The sequence below is a fragment of the Bubalus bubalis genome, chromosome 8 (genome assembly GCF_019923935.1).
Source record: "Bubalus bubalis isolate 160015118507 breed Murrah chromosome 8, NDDB_SH_1, whole genome shotgun sequence".
NCBI classification, from domain to species: Eukaryota; Metazoa; Chordata; class Mammalia; order Artiodactyla; family Bovidae; genus Bubalus; species Bubalus bubalis.
The window spans coordinates 20,020,473-20,044,698 of record NC_059164.1 but is presented as its reverse complement, the minus strand read 5'-3'; the positions used below and the strand labels follow the sequence as shown (position 1 = coordinate 20,044,698).

Here is a 24,226-nt window from a genome sequence, read left to right as displayed (position 1 = left end):
GATTGCTGGGAGAAATATCAATAACCTCAGATATGCAGATGACACCACCCTTATTGCAGAAAGTGAAGAGGAACTAAAAAGCCTCTTGATGAAAGTGAAAGTGGAGAGTGAAAAAGTTGGCTCAAAGCTCAACATTCAGAAAACGAAGATCATGGCATCCGGTCCCATCACTTCATGGGAAATAGATGGGGAAACAGTGGAAACAGTGTCAGACTTTATTTTTTGGGGCTCCAAAATCACTGCAGATGGTGACTGCAGCCATGAAATTAAAAGACGCTTACTCCTTGGAAGGAATGCTATGACCAACCTAGATAGCATATTCAAAAGCAGAGACATTACTTTGCCAACAAAGGTTCGTTTAGTCAAGGCTATAGTTTTTCCTGTGGTCATGTATGGATATGAGAGTTGGACTGTGAAGAAGGCTGAGCGCCGAAGAATTGATGCTTTTGAACTGTGGTGTTGGAGAAGACTCTTTGAGAGTCCCTTGGACTGCAAGGAGATCCAACCAGTCCATTCTGAAGGAGATCAGCCCTGGGATTTCTTTGGAAGGAATGATGCTGAAGCTGAAACTCCAGTACCTTGGCCACCTCATGCGAAGAGTTGACTCATTGGAAAAGACTCTGATGCTGGGAGGGATTGGGGGCAAGAGGAGAAGGGGATGACAGAGGATGAGATGGCTGGATGGAATTACTGACTCGATGGACGTGAGCCTGGGTGAACTCCGGGAGTTGGTGATGGACAGGGAGGCCTGGCGTGCTGCGATTCCTGGGGTCGCAAAGAGTCAGACACGACTGAGTGACTGATCTGATCTGACTACAACATTAATGGCATACATAACATAGAGAGATTGTGAGTTAACTTATAAATTTAAGAATAACAATTCTTAAAGAAACTACTTACATACTGTACACAAAAATCACTGCATTGGCACAAAAGTTCTTCACCCAATTTATATTTTAAAATTATTCCCTAACCAGCTAAATTTATAATAAACTTGAGAATGGGCACTGGCATAGTCCACACTTATTTTCAGTTTCCCTGAAAAGTTCAGTGGACACGTGTGTATATAATTTCCAGAGCATCTTTTCTCATTCTCAACACTCCTACTTTGAGATTGTAGCAGGAAATCTTAACCAAGACTCCCCAGTTCTATCCAATGATCATTTTACTAATGTTAACCTGTCAAAGTCTTGAACAAAGGTTCTTGAAACAGTGAATAACTAGGTCAAATTGATCAATTTAAAGCACCTCTAATAATTTTTGAGCTTCCAAAGATCAACAACCATCCACAGCTTACTCTTGAGCATTCCATCTGACCTAACTGTGCTTTTTAACCATCCTACAATGACAGAAAGAAAATAGTTATGAACACTAGGATGACACCAGCTTGTCTTGATATCTGTGCACCTAGTTATTAGGTTGGAGAAGGCAATGGCACCTCACTCCAGTACACTTGCCTGGAAAATCCCATGGGCAGAGGAGCCTGGTAGGTTGCAGTCCATGGGGTCGCTAAGAGTCGGACACGACTGAGCGACTTCACTTTCACTTTTCACTTTCATGCATTGGAGAAGGAAACGGCAACCCACTCCAGTGTTCTTGCCTGGAGAATCCCAGGGACGGGGGAGCCTGGTGGGCTGCCGTCTATGGGGTCACACAGAGTCGGACATGACTGAAGCAATTTAGCAGCAGCAGCAGTTATTAGGTCTAGGATACTTTATTATCTGTATAAAGCAAACTATAATATTTCAGCACATATAAAACACGGCTCAACTACTAAATTATAAAACACTTAAATCAGGAAAAAGTCTAACGACATCTGGTCTCTAACAATTCAAGAGTCTAGAAAGCACTGTTGTTCATGTTTTGGAGGTGGCAAACAAATCTGGCCTCAGAGAGTGTTCAGTTCAGTTCAGCTCAGTTCAGTCGCTCAGTTGTGTCCAACTCTTTGTGACCTCATGAATCGCAGCACGCCAGGCCTCCCTGTCCATCACCAACTCCTGGAGTTCACCCAAACTCATGTTCATAGAGTCCGTTGATGCCATCCAGACATCTCATCCTCTGTCTTCCCCTTCTCTTCCTGCCCCCAATCCCTCCCAGCATCAGAGTCTTTTCCAATGAGTCAACTCTTTACATGAGGTGGCCAAAATATTGGTTTCAGCTTTACCATCAGTCCTTCCAATGAACACCCAGGACTGATCTCCTTTAGGATGGACTGGATGGATCTCCTTGCAGTCCAAGGGACTCTCAAGAGTCTTCTCCAACACCACAGTTCAAAAGCATCAATTCTTCGGTGCTCAGCTTTCTTCACAGTCCAACTCTCACATCCATACATGACCACTGGAAAAACCATAGCCTTGACTAGACGAACCTTTGTTGGCAAAGTAATGTCTCTACTTTTGAATATGCTATCTAGGTTGGTCATAACTTTCCTTCCAAGGAGTAAGCATCTTTTAATTTCATGGCTGCAATCACCGTCTGCTGTGATTTTGGAGCCCCCCAAAATAAAGTCTGACACTGTTTCCACTGTTTCCCCATCTATTTCCCATGAAGTGATGGGACCAGATGCCATGATCTTCGTTTTCTGAATGTTGAGCTTTGAGCCAACTTTTTCACTTTCCTCTTTCACTTTCATCAAAAGGCTTTTTAGTTCCTCTTCACTTTCTGCCATAAGGGTGGTGTCATCTGCATATCTGAGGTTGTTGATATTTCTCCTGGCAATCAGAGAGTGTTACATTTATCTAAAGAGAAATCCTAAATTCAAGAGGAAAGCGTCAGTTTATCTCTTTATAAAAGATGACATTTAAATGAAAGTTTGCTTCTAACCTACAAGGTGTACACTTTATGTCTTGAAGTGCTGAGGACTTGGCAAATATGAATACTTATAAAACCAAACCCAACATATTCCAACTCTATATAACTTGATAGAGTAAAACATGAAAGAGGAAATGTGAAACAGCACTCTCTGTGTTGCTGAAAGTTAGGGAAAACAATGAACAAATGTATCTGTCTTGAAAAATGTATAACTAGACTCAGCAAACTAGATACTTTTTATCAATTATTAAGGATGCATGTAAAGGGAATTTTTCAGTATACTTTCCTTCTCCCCTCTGCCTTATAGTTTTAAAGGTTCTTTGTTCCTTTGATTTATTGTTCTATTTGTGCATTCCAGCCCCAGAGTCATAGTTAGGGGACAGCTAAAATTAAGGGACTAAGGAATAGTCTGTCAATCTTTGCCCCTTGGGTAGAAGGCTGCTATACAGCAAATGAAAAATGAAACATCATTAAGAATAAATTGTAGGTTTTGAGTATGTTCCTTTATTCTCAAAATGGGTTTTCTTTTTTGAGAATCGTCTCTTTCCATTTGAATTGGCTTGTATTATAAGCTGATTGTGGCATTCTGTTTTTGTTTGAGTCTGCCCAGATGTTCCTTCCATTTACAGGGGAAAAAAAAATCTACTTCTAATACAAAGTTCTGTATTTTTAAGTCCCATCTGATGACTTGAGTTTCAAAGTCCTAGAAAATTCTTCAGAAACTTGTGATTTTTTTCTTTTTAATCTGCACTTTGCTTTCTAATTTGAGAAGAGCTTTTGTTGACTTTTTTATTAAGCTTTAAAAGTTTTCTTGCATTTTGCTAACCAGCTAAGTTTCACATTTCAAAGTAGCATCTTTATGTTAAAAATTCTAATGTGACTGCTATTTAGTTTTGAAATATATGAATAGCTTTATTTTCACATTTTTGTTTGCACTGAATATTATCGCAGAAGGATAAGTTTCTCTGGAATAATATTTAATTATAAATATAGAATACCATATATAATTATGAACTATATCATATTTATAACATTATAATTATTTTAACATTTATAATTATTCATGGAAGGGAAGAGGAAAAACTAAAACCTAGTCTTTTAATATCATTTTTAAAATCAATTAACTAAATTGCTAATTACATAACTCTAAGTTAAATCAAAACAATGGAGTTAATATATATATTTATTAAACCACTCAGAAGAGAATAAAACCAAAAGGAACAATGTGTCTATCACACATGATATATTTCTCACCCATTTTCATTTGAGGGGGAAAAACTATTGGCAAAATCATGCCTTGGGTAGAAGAGAAGCTAGGTTTTATTAGCAAGTAGCCCAAAAAATGGAGTGGTAGGAAAGAATTTCTCAGGCCAGTTATCATAAGGAAATCATTGGGATCAAAGTCAAGAATTTGCGGAAGCTGTTTGCCCACATTTCAATATCCAAATATAGGGGGAATGAAACATCTTCAGGTAAACCCTAGAAAGTTGTGGAAGGCTAATGCCCAGACTCCTGACGTGGCGGGCAGAACTGTCCAAGGCAGGAAAAGGAGAATAATGAAGGCTCTCCGATAGTGCAGGCTCTCTGACATAGTATGCCCTCCTTCAGATCTTGTCCAAATAGTCAGGTGTCCTCCTTCCTCTCCAGGTTTCTCTCTTCCTCCATCCTCTCAGGCTGAACTATTAATACTTGCAGCTGAGCTACTGAAAAACCACTGACCAACTTTTATAGCCCTTTTAATTTGGGCTCGTTTTATTTTCTTAATAGTAATTTACTACTCCTCCAGATAGCTTGAGTATCTGCATTTCTAGAGCCTTGTGCATATTTTCAATGTCTGTGGTGTCATACTCTATTTAATCATTAGCCTCATATACAGGAGATGATCAGAAAATGTCACGTGGATTCATGAAGGAATCAGCAGAGCATTTTAACTATACTAAAACCGACACAAGATTTTTTTAAATTAGTACTTTTTTAATAAGCACTTGGTTATTATGATAAATTAATGCTAATCTTTAGAGTATCACATTCTTTTTTCAGAAAACATATTATGTAACTTCTAGAAACTAGCTGTAATTTTTACAAGAAAAAATATAGGTGATTCTCATATTAACTTTTACTCATTCAAATGTTGTTACAGGTTTTTAAAAGAGGCAGGATTCTCAGGTACCCAGTGCAAATTGTTGGCTTATTGTGATCATACTAAAATCTGACAAGCATGTAGGATTTTTGTCACAAAGACTCTGAGGTCAAATTACAAATCACTTTATATGAATTCTGTTCTCCCTGGGACTGGGAACTATTTATTAGAGGGACAAAACATAAATACCAACAATTTTTAGATACAAAGTGTTATCTATCAATGACAAAAACTAAAAGCTGTTTCTAGGTTCTAAAGTACCCTAGAGTAGACAATTGCAAAAAGAAGCTGCAAAAAATTTTTATGTGTACACAGTTCACTCTACATCAGAAGAGGAAATGATTATTTTACATCTTTATAATGGGTGATGTAGAGTTAAGAGCGTTGTCCTAGCCATATTGATTGACATGGGATCTTTTCTTTCACATTATTGTGCCTTGTGCATATCATCATCACAACTTTTAAGTTTTAGTGTGGTTGTCCACTGGTATTTTTTAGAGCTTTTTCAGTACCACGATGGAAAGAAATGACACAAAATAGATTCATAGGAGGTACTGCTGCTGCTAAGTCGCTTCAGTTGTGTCTAACTCTGTGTGACCCCATAGACAGCAGCCCACCAGGCTCCCGTCCCTGGGATTCTCCAGGCAAGAACACTGGAGTGGGTTGCCATTTCCTTCTCCAATGCATGAAAGTGAAAAGTGAAATTGGAGTTGCTCAGTCATGTCCGACTCTTAGCGACCCCATGGACTGCAGCCCACCAGGCTCCTCCTTCCATGGGATTTTCCAGGCAAGACTGCTGAAGCGGGGTGCCATTGGCTTCTCCGTTATGGGAGGTGAAGTTCTTTTAAATACTTTTGAGTTGTTCCACTATGCAATGCTTTAAGAACTGGATGATGTAAGGCTGCCATTTTCTTCCTTCCATAACTTAATGGCAATTAACAAGCCCCACAATCTTTATAATAATGTATCTCGTATCTCTCAAGTGCTAGTAATATTATATAAGCCCACGCATCACTTTCCACCTGAATGTCATCCCAGTTCACCACAAATGAAAGTCTTGGTGATGCTACAGAATCCCAGGCACTATTTGTCACCAGCACTGGGACCCTGTTGGCATTTAATTTCACTTTTCTTCAACCCAAGTAGACCCTAAAACAAGGATTTCAGTGCTAGTAGTCTACCGGGAGGTGGACCCATGAATACCTTTAGGCTCAGTGGAAAAATGAGACAGCGAAGAAAAGTTAACTAAGAAATTTACTACTGCAGTCACCTGGAGCCTGATCTAACAGAGTGGATTCACAGTTAAAACTTATTCTTTAAAAATATGAGGAATTTTCCTGGCAGTCCAGTGGTTAAGACTCTGTGTTTCCACTGCAGGGGTTTTGGGTTCTATCCTTGGTTGAGGAACTAAGACCTTGCATGCTGCCACCACGAAAAAAGAGAGAGAGAAAGAGAAGAAAAAAGGAAAAGAGACTGAGAGGGCAGTGGTGGGTGAGTATGCACTCAGTCATATCTGCCTCTTTGTGACCCTTTGGACTGTAACCTGCAATGGGATTCTCTAGGTAAGAATACTGGAGTGGGTTGCCATGCCCTTCTCCAGGGCATCTTCCTGACTCAGGGATCAATCCCATGACTCCTGCATCTCCTGCACTGCAGATGGATTCTAACCGTTATACCACCAGGGAAGCCCAAGGGGCAGTGGTCTTTATCTACAAATTCCCACTACTGTAGTCATTGTCTGAAGAATGTTATGGGGACTGAGAGACAAGCACTAGTTAACCTGCATTCCAGTCTGCATGGGCAAAGTAAAGAAGCCAGAAAAATTCCTCTGGCAAATAAATGTACATGCTGATGATCAGAAGTAGGGCTTATATATTATGGTAGTTCTAGGAGCAAGATTGAGGAACAACTAGTAATAGCACTTCTTGATTTATTGATATATAATCCAGAAATATCAAAAGCATGTGTCAAGAAGGCTGATGTCAGCTGCAATAATGGAAAACTTGTTGATCCATTATTCAGTTTCTAGACCTAAGCCATTTCTCATTCCCAATTGAAAGGGATAGTGGGTAACATTAAGGGAGGACTCTGTCACACCACAGCAGGTATAGGAGATATCCCCCAGTCTGTCCAGAGGGATCCATGACAAGTATCCATAAAGATGCACATGGAAAGAAGTGGAAAATGGCAGTTCTTCAAGGACTGTTAGTAATAATTATAGGGTTGAGCTGTAACTGATACGTAGGATCCTTTTTGTGGCATAAGAGGTACAGTAGATAGCATAAGACCATGGACCCCAGTGGTCCTACTATATACCTTATCACCTAAAAGCATCCAAGCTAGTAACATTTTTAATGGCCTCTTAAATGCCCAACTTGAGTCTTCAGCCAGGATGCCCAATCACTCTGAGTGGTTGGAAGTTGGGATACTGTTCTTCAAGATTCAATATATACTAGTTTCATTTCAAGCTACACAGCATGTGGGATCTTAGTTCCCCAACCAGGGATCAAACCTGGGGCCCTCAGAAGTGAAAGCATGGAGTCTTAAGTGGAGTCCTAACTCTTAAGTGAAAGCATGGATTCACCGGACCACCAGGGAATTCCCAAGATTCAGTATATACTTTAAGCTAAAAGCCACTGTGTGGTGATATTTTCTCAAAAGCTTAATACCTAGGGTTGGGGCCAAGGTATGGGCATAACGATCGGCTCCCTCATCATCACTGCTACTAACCCACTTGGGGAATGTTTGCTCAACTCTCCCACAACTTTAGCCTCCACTGGATTACAGACACTGGTTTGAGAAGGCGTATGAGATGGAATGCTTCTATCAGGGACATAGCAAGGGTTTGCCACTAAATCTACAGCTTTGGTTGCCACCTGGACATTTTGGATTCCTGGTACCAAAACACAAGCAGGCAAGAGAAAGTCACTATCCTGGGAAAAGTAATGGGACATGGTTATCATAAAGTGGTAAGGTTGGTGCTAGTGACAGGCACAGGGAAAAATATGTCTGAAATTTAGATGGTTCTGTTGGGTATCTCTTCCTGCCTCATCATCTCCAGTGGTAAGTGTGAATGGACAATAAACCATGCACAATCAGTCATCACATGGGTAAGGGAAAAACTGAAAAGTGTGATGCTAGATTGATAAAAACAATTTTAAGATACTAAGGAAAAACTATTTCTAAATTCAATCAAAATTTATAGAAATTTAATTGTTATCCTTATTACTTTACCTGATTATATGATAACCCATTATCATTATGGAATATGATTTTTTAAATTAGAAAATGGGTTATGGATACTGTACAATAAAAATGAGATAAGTTGTATATACAAATCCACTTTTCTTTAATACCAGAACTTGTTTGAAAAACTACAGTGTAATAAGTCTTTAATAGAAAACTGAGAAATTTGTTTGTTAGAGAACATCTATTTTTAATTTCAAAGGTTATTAAAATCAATTCTGTTTCACCATATCCTTTCATTCCACTTCACAGCACTCATATTGAACCCGGCAGTGCTTGGACAATCACAGCATGTTGGTTATTATGCAGCCACACTTTAAAGTCTGTTGGCTTATTATGTAGCCATTAAGAAGATTGATTTTTTTCTAAAGTAATTTTCGTATTTCTGATTAAATCTTCCCATGAATTTATTTTTCAGTTGTGGGACACATGAGAGTTGTATGGTAAAGTAAATTAAACCTAATTTGAAACCTCATTTAAACCACTATTGTATATTTTAACACATTGAACTGATTTTCTCCTGTGTGAGGCAGGAATTTGTTTTAGATATTGAAGTTTTGCTTCCATTGCTATGCTGACTAACTTTTACATCTCTGTAGATACCTTCTCCATCTTTCTCTGTGGCCCAGGGAGCTGAACCTAGTAGGCATCAATTTCCTTGCCCACAGGCTTTGGCCTCAGCCATTGAGACAAAGCCAGGAGATGCAAGAGAGCTGGGAGCAGGGCAGGGATTAGTGTGAAGATACTCATTCTTCCATATTCCCCCATGTTGTTTGTGATCAGCAGACACATCACTTTCTTTATAAACCTCCTTCTCCAGGATCTGATCATTGCTACTTCCCCTACCTCTTTCAATCTATGGCTAGTAAAGGCACTCTGGTTGTTAGTTGCATAAGCATAGCATACCGCCCCCCGCCGCCCCCGCCCCACCTTGATTTTTCTAAAGAGTCTAAAAATTTTCTAAAATTTTCTAAATTTTAGAAATTCTAAAAATTTTCTAAATATTTCTAAAGATTTTTCACCATTCTAAAGAGTCATTTTGCTAAATTCTCCTTCACTGTCAAACTTGAATCCACATGTGTGTCTTACCAGGACCCTGACTAACATAATTACTTTAAGTATATTTCTTTTCCCTATTACAAAAAACATGTTGCTATTTAGTTGCTAAGCTGGGTCCAGCTCTTTGCAACCCCATGGACTGTAGCCTGCCAGGCTCTTCTGTCCATGGGATTTCCCAGACTAGAATATTGGAATGGGCTGCCATTTCCTTCTCCAGGGGATATTCCTGATCCAGGGATCAAACCCACGTCTCCTACTTGGCAGGTGGATTCTTTACCGCTGAGCCACCAGGGAAGCCCCAAAAGCTAGAAAAGTTATAAAGGCCAATAATTGCTTTGAATTCATAACTTACAATTATTACAGTTAACTTCCTTGGACACACACTCCTTCACCTATAAATCCAGGATGGATGACCAAAGTTTCGAACAGAAGTTTCCCTACTTCCTCATATCACTTTTATGATCAGTTTACCTTGAACTTCTTTTTTTGTGTTTCTCCCCTCTCATCCTCCCCGTTTCCTCCAAGTGAACCAAGGATCATACATACTGTATTTTCCCATTACATTAGCCCTCTCTCCAACTAAAGCCTAGAATGACAAATCTGCTAATTTGGAAAAATTTAAAGTGGTCTTAAAGTTCTACTTTTAAGTATACCTTACATGAATATGATCAGCTGTCTACTGGACATTTTACCAAGTTATCTGAATTAATATGCTCAAACATTGTCTTTATTTTCTTTTCAGCTTGCTACTTTTCTTTAATAACAAATGACAGCATGATCTTTATCAAACTAGAATCCATGTTCATCCCCAACCTCTCAATTTTTCTTTCTCTGACATCTAGTTATAATGGTTATTGTAAGGATAGCACCAAGCATGTATTGATTACTCTAAAATCAGTACTCTACTTATTTTATGTAACATTTATAATAATAGTTAATATTCATCAGGAATTATATTTATCATATACCATACTGAGTTTAACTTTTATTTGTTCAGTCTTCATAACATCACTTTGATGTTAAACACTATTTCCACTTTTCCAGGTGATACTGAAGTACAGTAAGTTATTAATTTCCCAAAGTTAACACAGATCATAGCTGGCCTAAGTTTGAGTTCAAAAATGATGCTATTAACTACCACATTACTTTTTCTAATGCCATATGGGAGAAATATCCAATTTCACAGATGAGAGAACTGATTTCCAAAGATATTTAATTAATTGCCCAAGATCACACAGCTAGTCAGAGGTGAACATAGGTGTTACATACACTTTTTCTTCCAAAATTCCCAGAAGCATAGTTTTCATTAAAATTTGCTCATAGCACTTCAGAATTTTTTTCTTAAAATGTCCCACAAACTTCACTATTTGAGCAAATTTGAACAATAAAGTAATATTTATGAGCCATTTTTAAGATAAAAATTGTGAGTACAACTTATGTTCTCCAAACACCATAAGCACCATGATCATTCAGCTAGGAAGCAGAGCAGCAAAGATTACAACTTAGACTGTGTCACAACAAAGCCAGCTTTTTTATCTATTTCATGTTATTATCAAATCCTATAGAAAAATAACTCTAAAATTTCCCCCATTTCCTCTCCATTTGTATCACTATTGCCTCGTCACTTCTCTCTTTTCCAGTAAGGTCATAATTGTTTTTCCTTCTTCCTCCCTCATCGCTCCCATCTCATCACCCACGCTAACTTTTTAAGTTTTTCTATAATTAAAATCAAATTACAGGGAGAGAATATTTCTATTGAACATCTCTGATAAGGGACTAGTATCCAAAATACATTTTAAAAATACCACTCAACGGTTAAAAGGTAAATGACCCAATTAAAATGTAGACACAAGATCAAAAGAGGTATCTTTCCAAAGATGATATACAAACAGCCAAGAAGCACATGAAATGATAATCAATACCACTAGTTATTAGAGAAATGCAAAGTCAAAACCACAAGGAGATACCACTTTACACTTACCACAATGTCTGTATTTAAAAGGGTGAACAGTAACAAGTGTAAGTGATAATGTGGAAATACAGGAATCTTCATAAATTGCTGCTGGGGATGTAAAATGGTGCACATGCTTTGGAAATGGCTTCATTGTTTTTTTAAAAAAAAGTAAACTTAGAGTTGTATTACCCAGCTATTCCAATTTTCAGTATAGACTCAAAAGAACTGAAAATATATGTTCATATAAAAAACTGTACTCAAATATTCACAGAAGCATTAACTTGAAAAATACAATAGAAACAATCCAAATGTGCATAAATAAATGAATAAACAAAATGTAATATATGCATAAAATGGAATATTATTCAGCTCTAAGAGGAATGAAGTACACGAATGAACCTTTAAAAACTATTCTCAGTAAAATAAGTCATTCACAGTCACATACTGAATAATTCTGTTTACATGAAATGTCCAGAATAGAAAAAATCTATATTACCAGAAACTAGATTAGTGGTTGCCAAGGGCCAAGGGGAGTAAAGAATAAGAAGTGAATGCTAATGGGTATGAGGTTTCTCTTGGGCCAAGTCTTTTACTCTAACTATTAAAATATATTAGATTATATTACATACACTATATAAGTCAAAATAGACTTAGCAATGCTGTCGGAATAAACCATGGTAAAATCTAAGTAGTCTAACACAATCAAAAGTTAATTTCTCATGAATGCTGTAAGAAATATCTCATATTTAATATCATTTACTAGAAAGAGTTCAATTCATCAAACCACTGATGAAATGTTAGCTGTATCAAACAGGGAATGAAAGAAAAGACAGGTGTGTTTTAACCATCCTTCCACTGACAGCATCCTCAGTATAATATATATTTACAGGATAGGTTACATTTGGCCATTTGGTTTTTTCTTTTTAAAAAAATCCTTTAACTAATAGATAAATTAGTATAAAGCCCTGAAAATTCATTGCTCTTTAATGACCTATAAAGGCTTTGTCTTCCTAATTTAAACATATTTTGATGCCTAATTAAAGATAAAATAAGGCCCTCTCATGCAGTTAATTTTTGTATCATTTTATGACTATAAGAAATAAAATTCAATTTTGTAGTCAAACAGTCTGCTAATTTTTGTGGTTTAGTAATAAAAGCTTAGGTGTAATGGAAATATGTAGTGATTTACCTTGCAAATGATCAAAATAATCTATAAAGTCATTATTTTTAACATAAATTGTTAAAATTCATATTTTGTTACTCCGATAAACAGTCAGTTAAGTAAGACATTACTTATTAAACTTTAAGGGGTATTAAAAAGTCCCTAGTAATAGCACAAATTTCAAATTTGTTATATTTCAAAAATGTTTTTAATTATATAGTGAGACAGAATTTGAAGATAAGCAATACATTCTTAACAAGTAGGATCAATCTCTTGGACACAAAAAATATAGATTAGTCTATATGATATAGTTTGAGGGTGTTTCTCCAAGGACATTCCTACTTGCTGCTCTGTCTTAAATTCCAATTAATGATTCAGTCACCAAAATATGTGTTGGTTGTTCAAAGACTTGTGAATTCAACAGTGAACAAGAACAAAGACTCTGCCCATTTCCCTGAAACCTTAGTCATTCATTATCACCTTAATAACGTTTGCCATATATATTCATGCTGTCTATACTACTATTAACTTAATAATTTTCTTTAAAGTGACTTATTTTACTTAAATCTATACAAGAGAGAAATCAGTTCAAAGCATGTTAAACAGGTGGAATTTGCTCTTAATAGACTGTAATTGTAAAGAAATTAATATAAGAAAACAAAATAACCGTATTAATTAATAGATTCCATTTGATAATGGCTTTGGCCCTGATGATTCTGAACTTGAATAGAATACTCTCTCCTTATTTAAAGGAGCAGATAAAAAACAGTTTGAGAAGTATTGAAGACTACAAAAAAAAAAAAAAACCTGGAACTTTCCATATAATCAAAAGAATCACAGAGTGATTTGTTTTTTAATATGATGTCTCAACACAAATTATGATCACTTTGGAGAACAATTTAAACTCCACTAAAATGGGATCCTTGGCTATAAGGATTTGTCCTCCTGTGAAATCTTTTTCTTAGGTACAAAATATTCTATACAGATTACTTGTATTGTGAAAGTAATTCTGTATTTTAAGTGACCTTATAGGATAGGAAGTCTTTTCCTGAAGTATTAAGACTCTGAGTAGATTATAATTGAAGAGACAGACCCACTGGGCTCAGGCCTCAAATCTCTGAGATTTTAATAAAAGGGAAAAGTAGAGAGAGGTCAAAAGTAAGGTGAAAGAATATTTAACTATTTTGACAACTTCAAATCAGCTAGAAAGTTGAAATAGGATAAATAGCAATTCTCATTTTCAGTTTATAAAACCGTTTAGTTCAGTGGGTAATTAATAAATTCTTAAATAATTAGCTACTATATTCCCAAATTAAACTTCATTTTAATTACTTAACTGAGGTGTAACAAATATTACACAGGTGTGTTGTAAATTTATTATTTCATTTGAGATGAAAAATAAATCCAAGCTGGAATTATTGTTAAGGCGGAAAACACTGTCATTGCTGTGTTGGACAGTCTTTGTTTGCTGAACTAGAGATACTCCTTACTTATCTCCACCCTACTCCACATTCTGAAATACTGAACTTGTGTGGATTACATTAACAAGCTCCCTTGTCCTCTGACATTCTATTCAATTGGGTAAGCCCAGCAGAAGTTTAGGGTAAGTGAGGAAAATGAGATCTGAACGTACTTTTTCTTCCTGGCTTCTTTCTTGTGGAGTGAAATGTGTTGGCAAGCCCCTTGACTAAAGACCTCAGCTCCTATTGAGGAATTTTTCTCGAAATAGCCCTTTTTGTTTTTTTGTTCCTTCTGCCCTAAGGGTGGTATTAGTGCCATGATTCACCAGTCTCAGGTGCAGTACTTCTTGTGGTTTCCCTATACTTTATCCACATGCTTTTCAAAAACAGTCATTTTTTTTTAAACACTCCACAAATTACCCAGTTTGGATGTATTACTTTATTATTTTCCTCCTAGGCCACTGACTAGCTCAAACACCCATTTATCTTCTCAAGAACTTCAGTGGTTTGGGGCCAAGTATTCACATAAAATTAATCTTTCATAAGAAGACCTAGTTTTAAAATGACATTTTCTTATAATTGTTTTATATTTCAAAGGAAACAAACACTCTGCATTATTGTTGAAAATTTGAGTTCCTGTTCTCTATTTCATCTTACAGTTTTTTAGGAGGAAAAAGGTCATTGACTAAAACACAAAAGATTCAAAATACCTAAAATAACTATCAGATTGAAAATACATATTAAAATAAATTTTCTCTTGTAGGAGATTCATTTTCAAATTTTAATGACTAGTTCTGGCTACCATGGAGTAACTAGGAACAAATTTAAACTTATATCATGAATACAATAAAACTGGAAAATTTTACATATATATAAAAAATTTGTAAGCCTTGAAAAGCTACCACCCAGGGCTATTTATGGTCCTTGAGAGAAAAGAGGAGGATGAGGTGAGCCCTACACTCAATGGCTTTTTCAGTGAGGCATTTTCCAAACTGTTAGCCAGGAAAATAGAACACAATCAGAGAGTGCTGTTTCACTGGGTGGAGAAAATAAAAATCAGAGTTCTGGGTTACATAACTGGTTGGGATTAGAGGATCAGAATACTAAAGAGAAGACCAACACAAGGAGGCCAAAAATATGCATTAAAATTTCCCTCTGGGAAGGGAACCCTCCTACAATGTTGGTGGGCATGTAAATTGGTATAGCCACTATGGAGAACAGCATGCTGCTGCTACTGCTAAGTTGCATTAGTCGTGTCCGACCCTGTGCGACCCCATAGACGGCAGCCCAATAGGCTCCTCTGTCCTTGGGATTCTCCAGGCAAGAACACTGGAGTGGGCTGCCGTTGCCATCATGGAGAACAGTACACAGGTTCCTTAAAAAACTAAAAATAGAGCTACCATATGACCCTGCAATCCCATTCCTGGGTATATATCTGGAGAAAAGTATGGTCCAAAAAACACATGCACCCCAATGTTCATTGCAGTACTGTCTACAATAGCTAAGACATGGAAGCAATCTAAATAGCCATTCAAAGAGGAATGGATAAAGAAAATGTGGTACACATACACAACGGAATTTTACTCAGCCATTTAAAAGAATGAAATAATGCTATTGCAACAACATGGATGGACCTAGAGAGTGTCATATTAAGTGAAGTAAGTCAGACAGAGAAGGAGAAATATCGTATGACATCCCCCATATGCAGAATCTAAAAAGAAATGATGCAAATGAAGTTACAAAACAAAAACAGACTCAGAGACTTCAAGAACGAGCCTATTGTTGCTAGCGGGAAGCATAGGGAGAAGGGATAGTTAGGGAGTTTGAAATGGGCATGTACACACTGCTATATTTAAAATGGATAACAACAAGAACCTACAATATAGCACTTGGAACTCTGCTCAATGTTATGTGGCAGTCTGGATGGCTGGGGGTTTGAGGGAGAATGGATACATATATATGTATGGCCAAGTACCTTTGCTGTTCATCTGAAACTATTACAACATTGTTTGTTAATCATCTATACCCCAATACAAAATAAAAAGTTTAAAAAAACATATTCTTCTGGTCTTTGGCCAACTCATAAAGTTTGCATGTTTATTATGAAACACTGGGAGATCTAGCAGAGAATAGCGGTTGGGATATGGAAAGTTTGAGTAGAGATTTTAGAAGCTTCACAGACTGGATTTTGGACCCATTAGAACAGAAATTTTTTCCAAACAGGGTTTTTCATCTAGAAAGGTCAGCCTTGCAATTGAGGACAAAAAGCTAGGAGTAAAAGGATAACTAGCATAGACCAGGACTATAAGTTCTTAAATTAAGCCATTCAAAGTAGAGGCTGGTAATTTTCTCCTTGCCAGAGCAAAATATAACAAAATATAGGTGGATATATATAACCATAAACACCCACATAAAATAATTCAAATATTTATTATAAACAATTATAAATTACTAAACAAGCAAAAAACAACAGGTAGTTGCTCATATTCAAGATGTAGGTTCAAACCCAGTAATGATTAAGGAAATGGAGTTGCAGAAAACAACTTCAAAATTACTGTGAGTAATATATTAAAGATAATAGAAAATAATGAGGAATGAAAAACGATCTTTTTTAGAACATTAAAGTCTATAAAATTATCTTAATGGACATTTTAGAACAACAGAACACCAAAATATGGTATCCGAGATTAATAACTTATTGAATAACTTTAACAGCACACTGAACAGAGAAGACAAGATCAGTGAGTATAGAGACTGTTGTCATGCTAAGTCATGGCCAACTCTTTGCGATCCCGTGGACTGCAGCATGGCTCCCCTGTCCTTCACTATCTCCCAGAGTTTGCTCAGATTCATGTACACCGATTCAGTGATGCTATCTAGCCATCTCATCTTCTGCCACCCACTTCTATTTTTGCCTTCAATCTTTCCCAGCATCAGGGTCTTTTCCAATGAGTTGGCTCTTTGCACCAAGAAGCCAAAGTACTGGAACTTCAGCATCAGTCGTTCTAATGAGTATTCAGGGTTGATTTCCTTTAGGGTTGATTGGTTTGATCTCCTTGCAGTCCAAGGGACTCTCGAGAGTCTTCTCCAGCACTATAATTTGAAAGCATCAGTTCTTCAGTGCTCAGCCTTTCTTATGGTCCAACTCTCACATCTGTACATGACTACTGGTAAAACCATAGCTTTCACTGTCGAGCCTTCCCTGGTGGCTCAGATGGTAAAGAATCCACCTACAATGCAGGAGACCTGGATTCGATTCCTGGGTTAGGAAGATTCCCTGGAGAAGGGAATGGCTACCCATTCCATATTCTGGCCTGGAGAATTCCATGACCTGTATAGTCCATGGGGTAGCAAAGAGTCAAACACGACTGAGTGACTTTCCTCTTGACTATCTGGACCTTTGTTGGCAAAGTGATGTCTCTGTTTTTTGATACGCTGTCTAGGTTTGGCGTAGCTTTCCTTCCAAGGAGCTGCAGTCTTTTAATTTCAGGGCTGCAGTCACCTTCTGCAGTGATTTTTGAGCCCCAGAAAATAAAATCTGTTACTGCTTCCACTTATGGTCCTTTTATTTGCCATGAAGTGATGGCACTGGATGCCATGATATTAGTTTTTTAAACATTGAGTTTTAACCCAGCTTTTTCATTCTCATCTTTCACCCTCATCAAGAAGCTCTTTTAACCCCTCCAAAAAAGTGTGGGGGATCTTCTCTAAGGCTGTGGCCTTCAGAAGTTTCTCCTTTTCACACTAGGTCTGCCTCCCACAATTCATCAAAAGTGACATTTAAGTGTTTCTGAAACCAGCTTGTAGCTACAGCAGCTTCTGTCCCAGGAAACTTTATCTTATCTATGACTTTTTATGTTTGCATATCTTTCCAGGTTTTGGTCAGTGGTTTGCAAGTTTCCATCCCTGTGTTGGGAAGATCCTCTGATGAAGGAAATGGCAACCCACTCTAGTATTCTTGCCTGGGAAATCCCATGGACAGAGGAGCCTGGCAGGCTATAGTCCATGGGGTCGCAGATTTGCACATGACTGAGCAACTAACACTTTCAATTTTCACTTTGCCCTGTAACCTCAATTCTTTGATAAGCCTATGATAAGTCATTGATTTTCAGATTTTTTTCCCCATCATTTTTCTTATAAGGGTAAGAATGATGACTTCTAATTTCCTTGCATGTCAGAGTTGAAACTGGAAATCTGCATACATCTTTAAATAAACATTTTTATTTTATAACATTAATATGTCTTTTTCAGAATTTATCTCTTAAGCCAAAACTAAAATGTCCCTAATATCAAATAAAGAGACATTTCTCAGAATGTCCCTTTTACCTTTTTCTTTTTTTTTTTGAGATTCAATCTCATCCAAAGGAAATACTATGTCTATACTCGATTCTTTCATGTGTCTCTACTACAATTTCATATGACAATCTTCTCAATAATGCATATTTAAATTTAAAAGAACCTGGAGCTGTATTTTAAATCACATACAAAACTACTCCAATATGGGTCACAGACTTAAATGTGAAAGCTAAAACAAACAAGCCTCTACATGAATACAAGTAAAATATATCCATGGTAGCTATAAAAATAACGAGATTTGCTAAAATTAAGAACTTTGGTTCACTAAAATAAATTATTAAGAGAATGAAAGATAAGGCAAAACAGAAAGAAAATAACCTCAATATATATAGGTATCAATAAGCTCATTTCCAGAACATAAGAAGAATTCCTATTAAATGAGAAAGAGGCCATTCAACTGTTAATGGGACATTAACAATACTTCCTAAAAGAGAGAATATCAAAGTGGCCAATAAATGTATATAAAAAGATCCTCAAAAAATTAGTTTTCAGAGGACTACAAGTTAAAACCACTCTATATCCACCAAAATAGGTAAATTAAAAAATATCAAAAGACAATAGGTGAAGGTGTGGAGCAAACAGAACTTTTCCTGGTATTAGCAATCTGGGAAAATATCTACCTTTTCCAACAAATGCCAAACATAATCTTCAACCTACCAATTTCAATGAAAAACAGCTTATTACTGATACACCCAACAACCTGTATGAATCTAAGAAAATGTCGAGTCAGACACAGGAGTATGTGATGTATGAGCCTATTTACAGGAAGTTCAAAAAGAGACTAAAATGGTGATAAAATCAGGATGGTGGTGCGTGTGTGGTGGGAGTACTGTCTGGTTAGTGACAGGAGGGAATTTTCAAGGAAGTCTACAGTGTTTTGTATCTTGATTAGGGTAGTGGTTACATGAATGAATCAACGTATAAAACTATATCAACTGTATCTTTACAATTTGAGCACTTTATTTTGGGTAAGTTATATCCCAATTTTTTTAAAAAGATACATTGCCACTTCCAATCAACTGAAATAAATATAAGGTTGAAATCTTTGCTCCTCGAACAATCAATTTTTTTGTCTTGCTGCATAGGCCAAAGAGAAATATTATCTTCAAAATATAAAGCATATTTTTCTTTGAAGTTTAAATGCTAATATTATTTTTCATAATAATAACATTAAGCTTCCTTTTGATTGTTCATGTTGTAAAAAACTGAATCTACCTCCTGCCAAGTTATACAGAACCATCTCCTCCATTTATTTACTTTTTTTTTTTTTTGGTCAAATATTGAGAAGTGGCAGTGTGACACTAGTCAAAGATTTAAAGCAAACACATTTCTAGTTTGAATAGAAGTTTCCGTTGCAATATTGTTCTCCAACTAAAATGTCTAATTTGGTGATCCCCTCATTGACTAGTGACAAGTCCTTTAATTAAGAACAAAAGATCATAACTACCAGTTAACCCTTTGTATATAGTTTTCCTTAAGTTTGCAGAATATTTGCTTAGTCAGTCAATTCCAGCTAAACAATTTAGCAACAGTGTAGCAAACCAGGAATCTAGAGATATGGAACAAGGGGAAGTTTACATTAGTTTAACAGAAATACAACATGTACACAATATCAATTTTCATCTTGGGGATTTGTATTAATAATGATGGATCAGTCATTTGGGAGTGATTATAGCAGAAAGCTCCTTATATTACGAATCTGGCATCAACGCTGTTTAATTACAGAGCACTGGCTGAAGCTTTTAACTTCCTTCTACATACAAAGTAAAGTGTTATTTCTAAAGTTATTCCATTCTATTGCTTAGAGAAAGTTCCACAATAACTTCTTAATGTACCATATCATGATTTCTCCATAGTAGTCACTTACATAGGTGCACTTATTAGAAATTTAATCAGCTTTTCATTTCATGCATAGATGAGTTCTTTGCTAACTATGAGAAAAAGAGAGCCATTTTGCTATATGTGGCAGTGGCTCAGTGGTAAAGAATTTGCCTACCAATGCAGGAGATGCAAGAGGTGCAGGTTTGATCCTTGGTTTGGGAAGATCCCCTGGAGTAGAAAATGGCAACCCACTTCAGTATTCTGAAGGGGAATTTTCCATGGAAAATTCCATAGACAGAAGAGCCTTGTGAGCTACATACAGTCCATGGGGTCACAAAGAGTTGGACATGACTGAGCATGCACGCACCCCCTACTTTAAGAAAACATCATAGCTTCTGGGGCTTCTCTTTAAACTACTAGTGCAGCTCTGGAATCCTCATTACTTCTCTTTCATGTCCCTAGGCCTAGACTTGTATTAAGCCACCAGATATTAGGGAGCATGCTATCCAGCCTTATAGTGGTCATAGATCACTGTTACAACTTACATAACAAATTTAAACCTCTTTAATAAATTGTGGTTTTCTGTTCCCCCATTCCCAATAAAAGAAAGAAAAAGAACACATCATAGTATGCATTAGATTTCTCCATTCTCTCTCCCTTTTTCATATGTAGCATGAAAATATTCTATATTTTGATTAGCATAGAGACTGACTACATTATTCTCATTGCTGCACACTGCGTCTGGTTATAAAACTACTCATCTAAACCAGTAATTTCTTCTCTGCTGCTGCTGCTCCTAAGTCGCTTCAGTCATGTCCAACTCATGGACTGTAGCCTACCAGGTTCCTCTGTCCATGGGATTCTCTAGACAAGAATACTGGAGTGAGTTGCCATGCTCATCTCCAGGGTATGTTCCTGACCTAGGGATCGAACCTGCCTCTCTTATGTCTCCTGCATTGACAGGTGGGTTCTTTACCATTATTGCCATCTGGGAAGCCCCCTAATTTCCTCTCAATCCTATACGAAAAACTGTACCCTGGAAAGAGGTGAGGGCTCTGTTACATAATTAGATCCAGCTTGTCCAAATATAAAAGATACAAAAAACAAAACTACAAACTGTTAAATATTTTCTACTTTTGTTAAAAAACAGATATAGCTTTACAACAAGATTTTTTCATGGGGTAAAGGAACAGGAAAATTAATAGCACAATTTCAAAATTAGTTTTATTTCTTGACAAACAGCATGATGAAGACAGGCAGCCTAGAACTGAGCAGCAAACTGCTCCCCACCCGCCCAAACACACACATACCAGAACTCTGGCCCTGTCCCCACTGAAGGGAACAATATGAAGCAGCTGGACTGGGTGCCTGTCAGGAAAGCTTGTCCTCCAGAGCTCAAGCTTGCACTTCTCCATTCTCTAATCAAAGCACAGAACTTTTGTTTGCTTTTGAACCACTCAGTCTTATTCTATTGGCACAAGTGATACCAGGCAGGAGGCCCCCACCTGGTGATGCTAACCACCCATTCTGTCCTGGGGGGTCATCAAACTCAAGGGAAGAGGCTCCTGAGCCCCAACCTCCAGTGAAACAACCTGGGGCAACAGACTCGCCTTGAGTATGCATGTGAACCTCTTTCTGATCTGAAGCTTCTCTTCCAGAACAGAACCCAAGTGTGACCAGGGATACTCTGGCCACAGCAGTGAGTCTCAATGTCAGGGGACACTTGCCTACGGGTAAAAGACATAGATACCTTCACTTTAAGGAAAATATGACATATGACCATTATTCTCTTATTATTTGGGCCAAGTATCTTAAATTGTCTGATGCCCTTTGTTTCCAAAAGGTAAGACAAAAGGTGGTCGCTCAGGGATAGAGAGTTCTGGCTGAGGCCTTGGGACCATCACACATATCTAAAGGCAGCTGGGGGAAAGTTCTGCTGCTCCACTGGGGTGATGACAACGTCTACACTCAACAGGAAGCACTTACAGAAAACAACCCGTGCCCCTCAGTGCCCCTCAAGAATGAGGGGCAGGGCAAAAGGCAGAAGGGGGATTTGTCACTAGCAAAGCCCATTAATAATACCCAGAAAATAAAAATAGAACGTGGGTGAGAAAATAAAGTCTAACCTTTTTTTCTTTTCCTTTTGGCTTAGTCTTGTTTGATCTGCTCAAAGGAAGCCGTGTACAAGAGGCCTCGCACCCAGCACTTTGGTCCAGAGTTCTCAGACGGCAATGGCGACACCGGACACCTCAGTTCAAGATGGCCGCGGTGGGCTGTGCGAAGAGGTGCTGCGCCTGCGCTCCCGGGAGCTTCCAGCAGCCAACAGCACGCCCGGGCCAATCGGCAAGAACTCCGCCCCTCCCTGCTGCTAACAAGGAGATCACACCGGTCAATCCTCAAGGAAATCAACCCTGAATATTCGCTGGAAGGACTGAAGCTGCACCTCCAATACTTTGGCCACCTGATGCGAAGTGTCGACTCATTAGAAAAGACCCTGAAGCTGGGAAAGATTGAGCGCAGGAGAAGGGGACGACAGAGGATGAGATGGTTGGATGGCATCACCCTGCTGACAAGACCCCTGTAAAGGATCCCCGTAGCAGCCTGTCAGGGAGAGCACATATTGTAAAGCAGGTGCTTGCGTCTCCATTCTTTGATCAAAAGAGGAAGCTTTTCTTTGTCTGGAAGAAAAGAAAAAAGAGAGAGAATCTGGAAGAAAAGAAAAAAGAGAAAAAGAAAGGCAGGAAAGGAGAAAAAAGCAATGAGGTTTCTCTTTATGCCACCTGCTGCCTGCGTGCTAAGTCACTTCAGTCCTGTCAGACTCTGCTACCCTGTGGATTGTAGCCCGCCAGGCCTCTCTGTGCATGGAATTCTAAACTGAAGTGTATTGCTGTGCCCTCCTCCAGAGGATCTTCCTGACCCAGGGATAGAAACCGCATCCCTTGTATCTCCTGTATTGTCAGGTGGGTTCTTTACCACTAGCACCACTCGAGAAGCCCATGCTATCTGGTACATTCCTGGAATTTTCTGCCCACATGATGAGCTCAGATCCTACCTCCAGGACTCATTTTAAAAACTCGTGGAAAAAGTCTGAGGCTGAGGTAAGGTTTTAATTGAGACTTTTCAGAATTTTCTGTGTTCTACAACTGAATATGATGATGGCATGTCCCCTGCCTCCAGTTCTCCCCACTCCACCATCCATTTTTCCTCCTTGTCTCTTCCCACCCCAGTATCACTTCACACTTGAGGGGTCTCCAATGCCCACAAGGCACCCTCACAACTAGGATCCATAGACATCTTTGCTAACAGCTGTCTCTCTACCCCTAGTGTCTAGGGAGGAAGACGTCCACTGTAAGCAGGTCAACAGGAAGAGAGACTCCAGGAAAGAGCTCCCATAGAGATGAAGAATGGGCTCAGGCATTGTAGAACAGACAATTCAGAGTCCCAGGTACCATGGTATGGTTTAGAAGGTGGAACACCGTCTCTGAGTGGTCACATACCTTTGGTCCTACGGGCTGTGACGTGGAAAATGGCAGCTTCTGTATGTGCTGGAATAGACACCCCTCTTGTCCAAGTCTAAGAGTTGTGTTGATCCCAGTACTACTGGACTGGGACTTCCCTGGTGGTCCAGTGGCTATGACTGTGCCCCCAATGCAGGGAGTCCAGATTCAGTCCCTGGTCAGGGAACTAGATCTCACATGCTGCCACTGAATTCACAGGCTGCAACCAAAAGTTCGCATGCTCCAGCTAAAACAGAGGTTCAGCATCTAAAACCATCCTACATGAGGTAGTTTAAGAAGATCCCCCATGCCACAGCAAAGATAGAAGATCCTGAGTGCCGCAACTAAGACCCGGCCCAGGCCAGTAAATAAATGCATATATAATAAATAAGAGAATGGCTATCTTAAAAAAGTACTACTGGAATGACAAAACTTAGGAGGTTCAACGGGGTATTAGGATGTAAAAATATTAACTATGTACAAAATATCAATGCTGTAAAGAAAAGGCAGAACATTGACAAGAATATTCAGTGAATGGAAAATAATCCTATGACCGATGCTTGCAGGCCATCACATGGTCTTAGAACACAAAGCATGTGGGTTTTGTATTAATGTCCTCCTACCTGTCTTTGTGGAGAAGACAATGGCAACCCACTCCAGTACTCTTGCCTGGAAAATCCCATAGATGGAGGAGCCTGGTAGGCTGCAGTCCATGGGGTC

At 38.1% G+C, this 24,226-nt stretch overlaps 1 protein-coding gene across 1 annotated transcript in view; it reads left to right on the top strand.

Moving 5' to 3' along the window:
• The window catches only part of VWDE (von Willebrand factor D and EGF domains), a 95,396-nt gene extending 73,015 nt beyond the window's left edge, over positions 1-22,381 (top strand). The window contains 2 exon segments of the mRNA XM_045166517.1: positions 18,865-18,977; positions 22,183-22,381. Coding sequence (XP_045022452.1) covers positions 18,865-18,977; positions 22,183-22,381 — 312 coding nt within the window.
• The last annotated feature ends 1,845 nt before the right edge of the window (positions 22,382-24,226 follow it).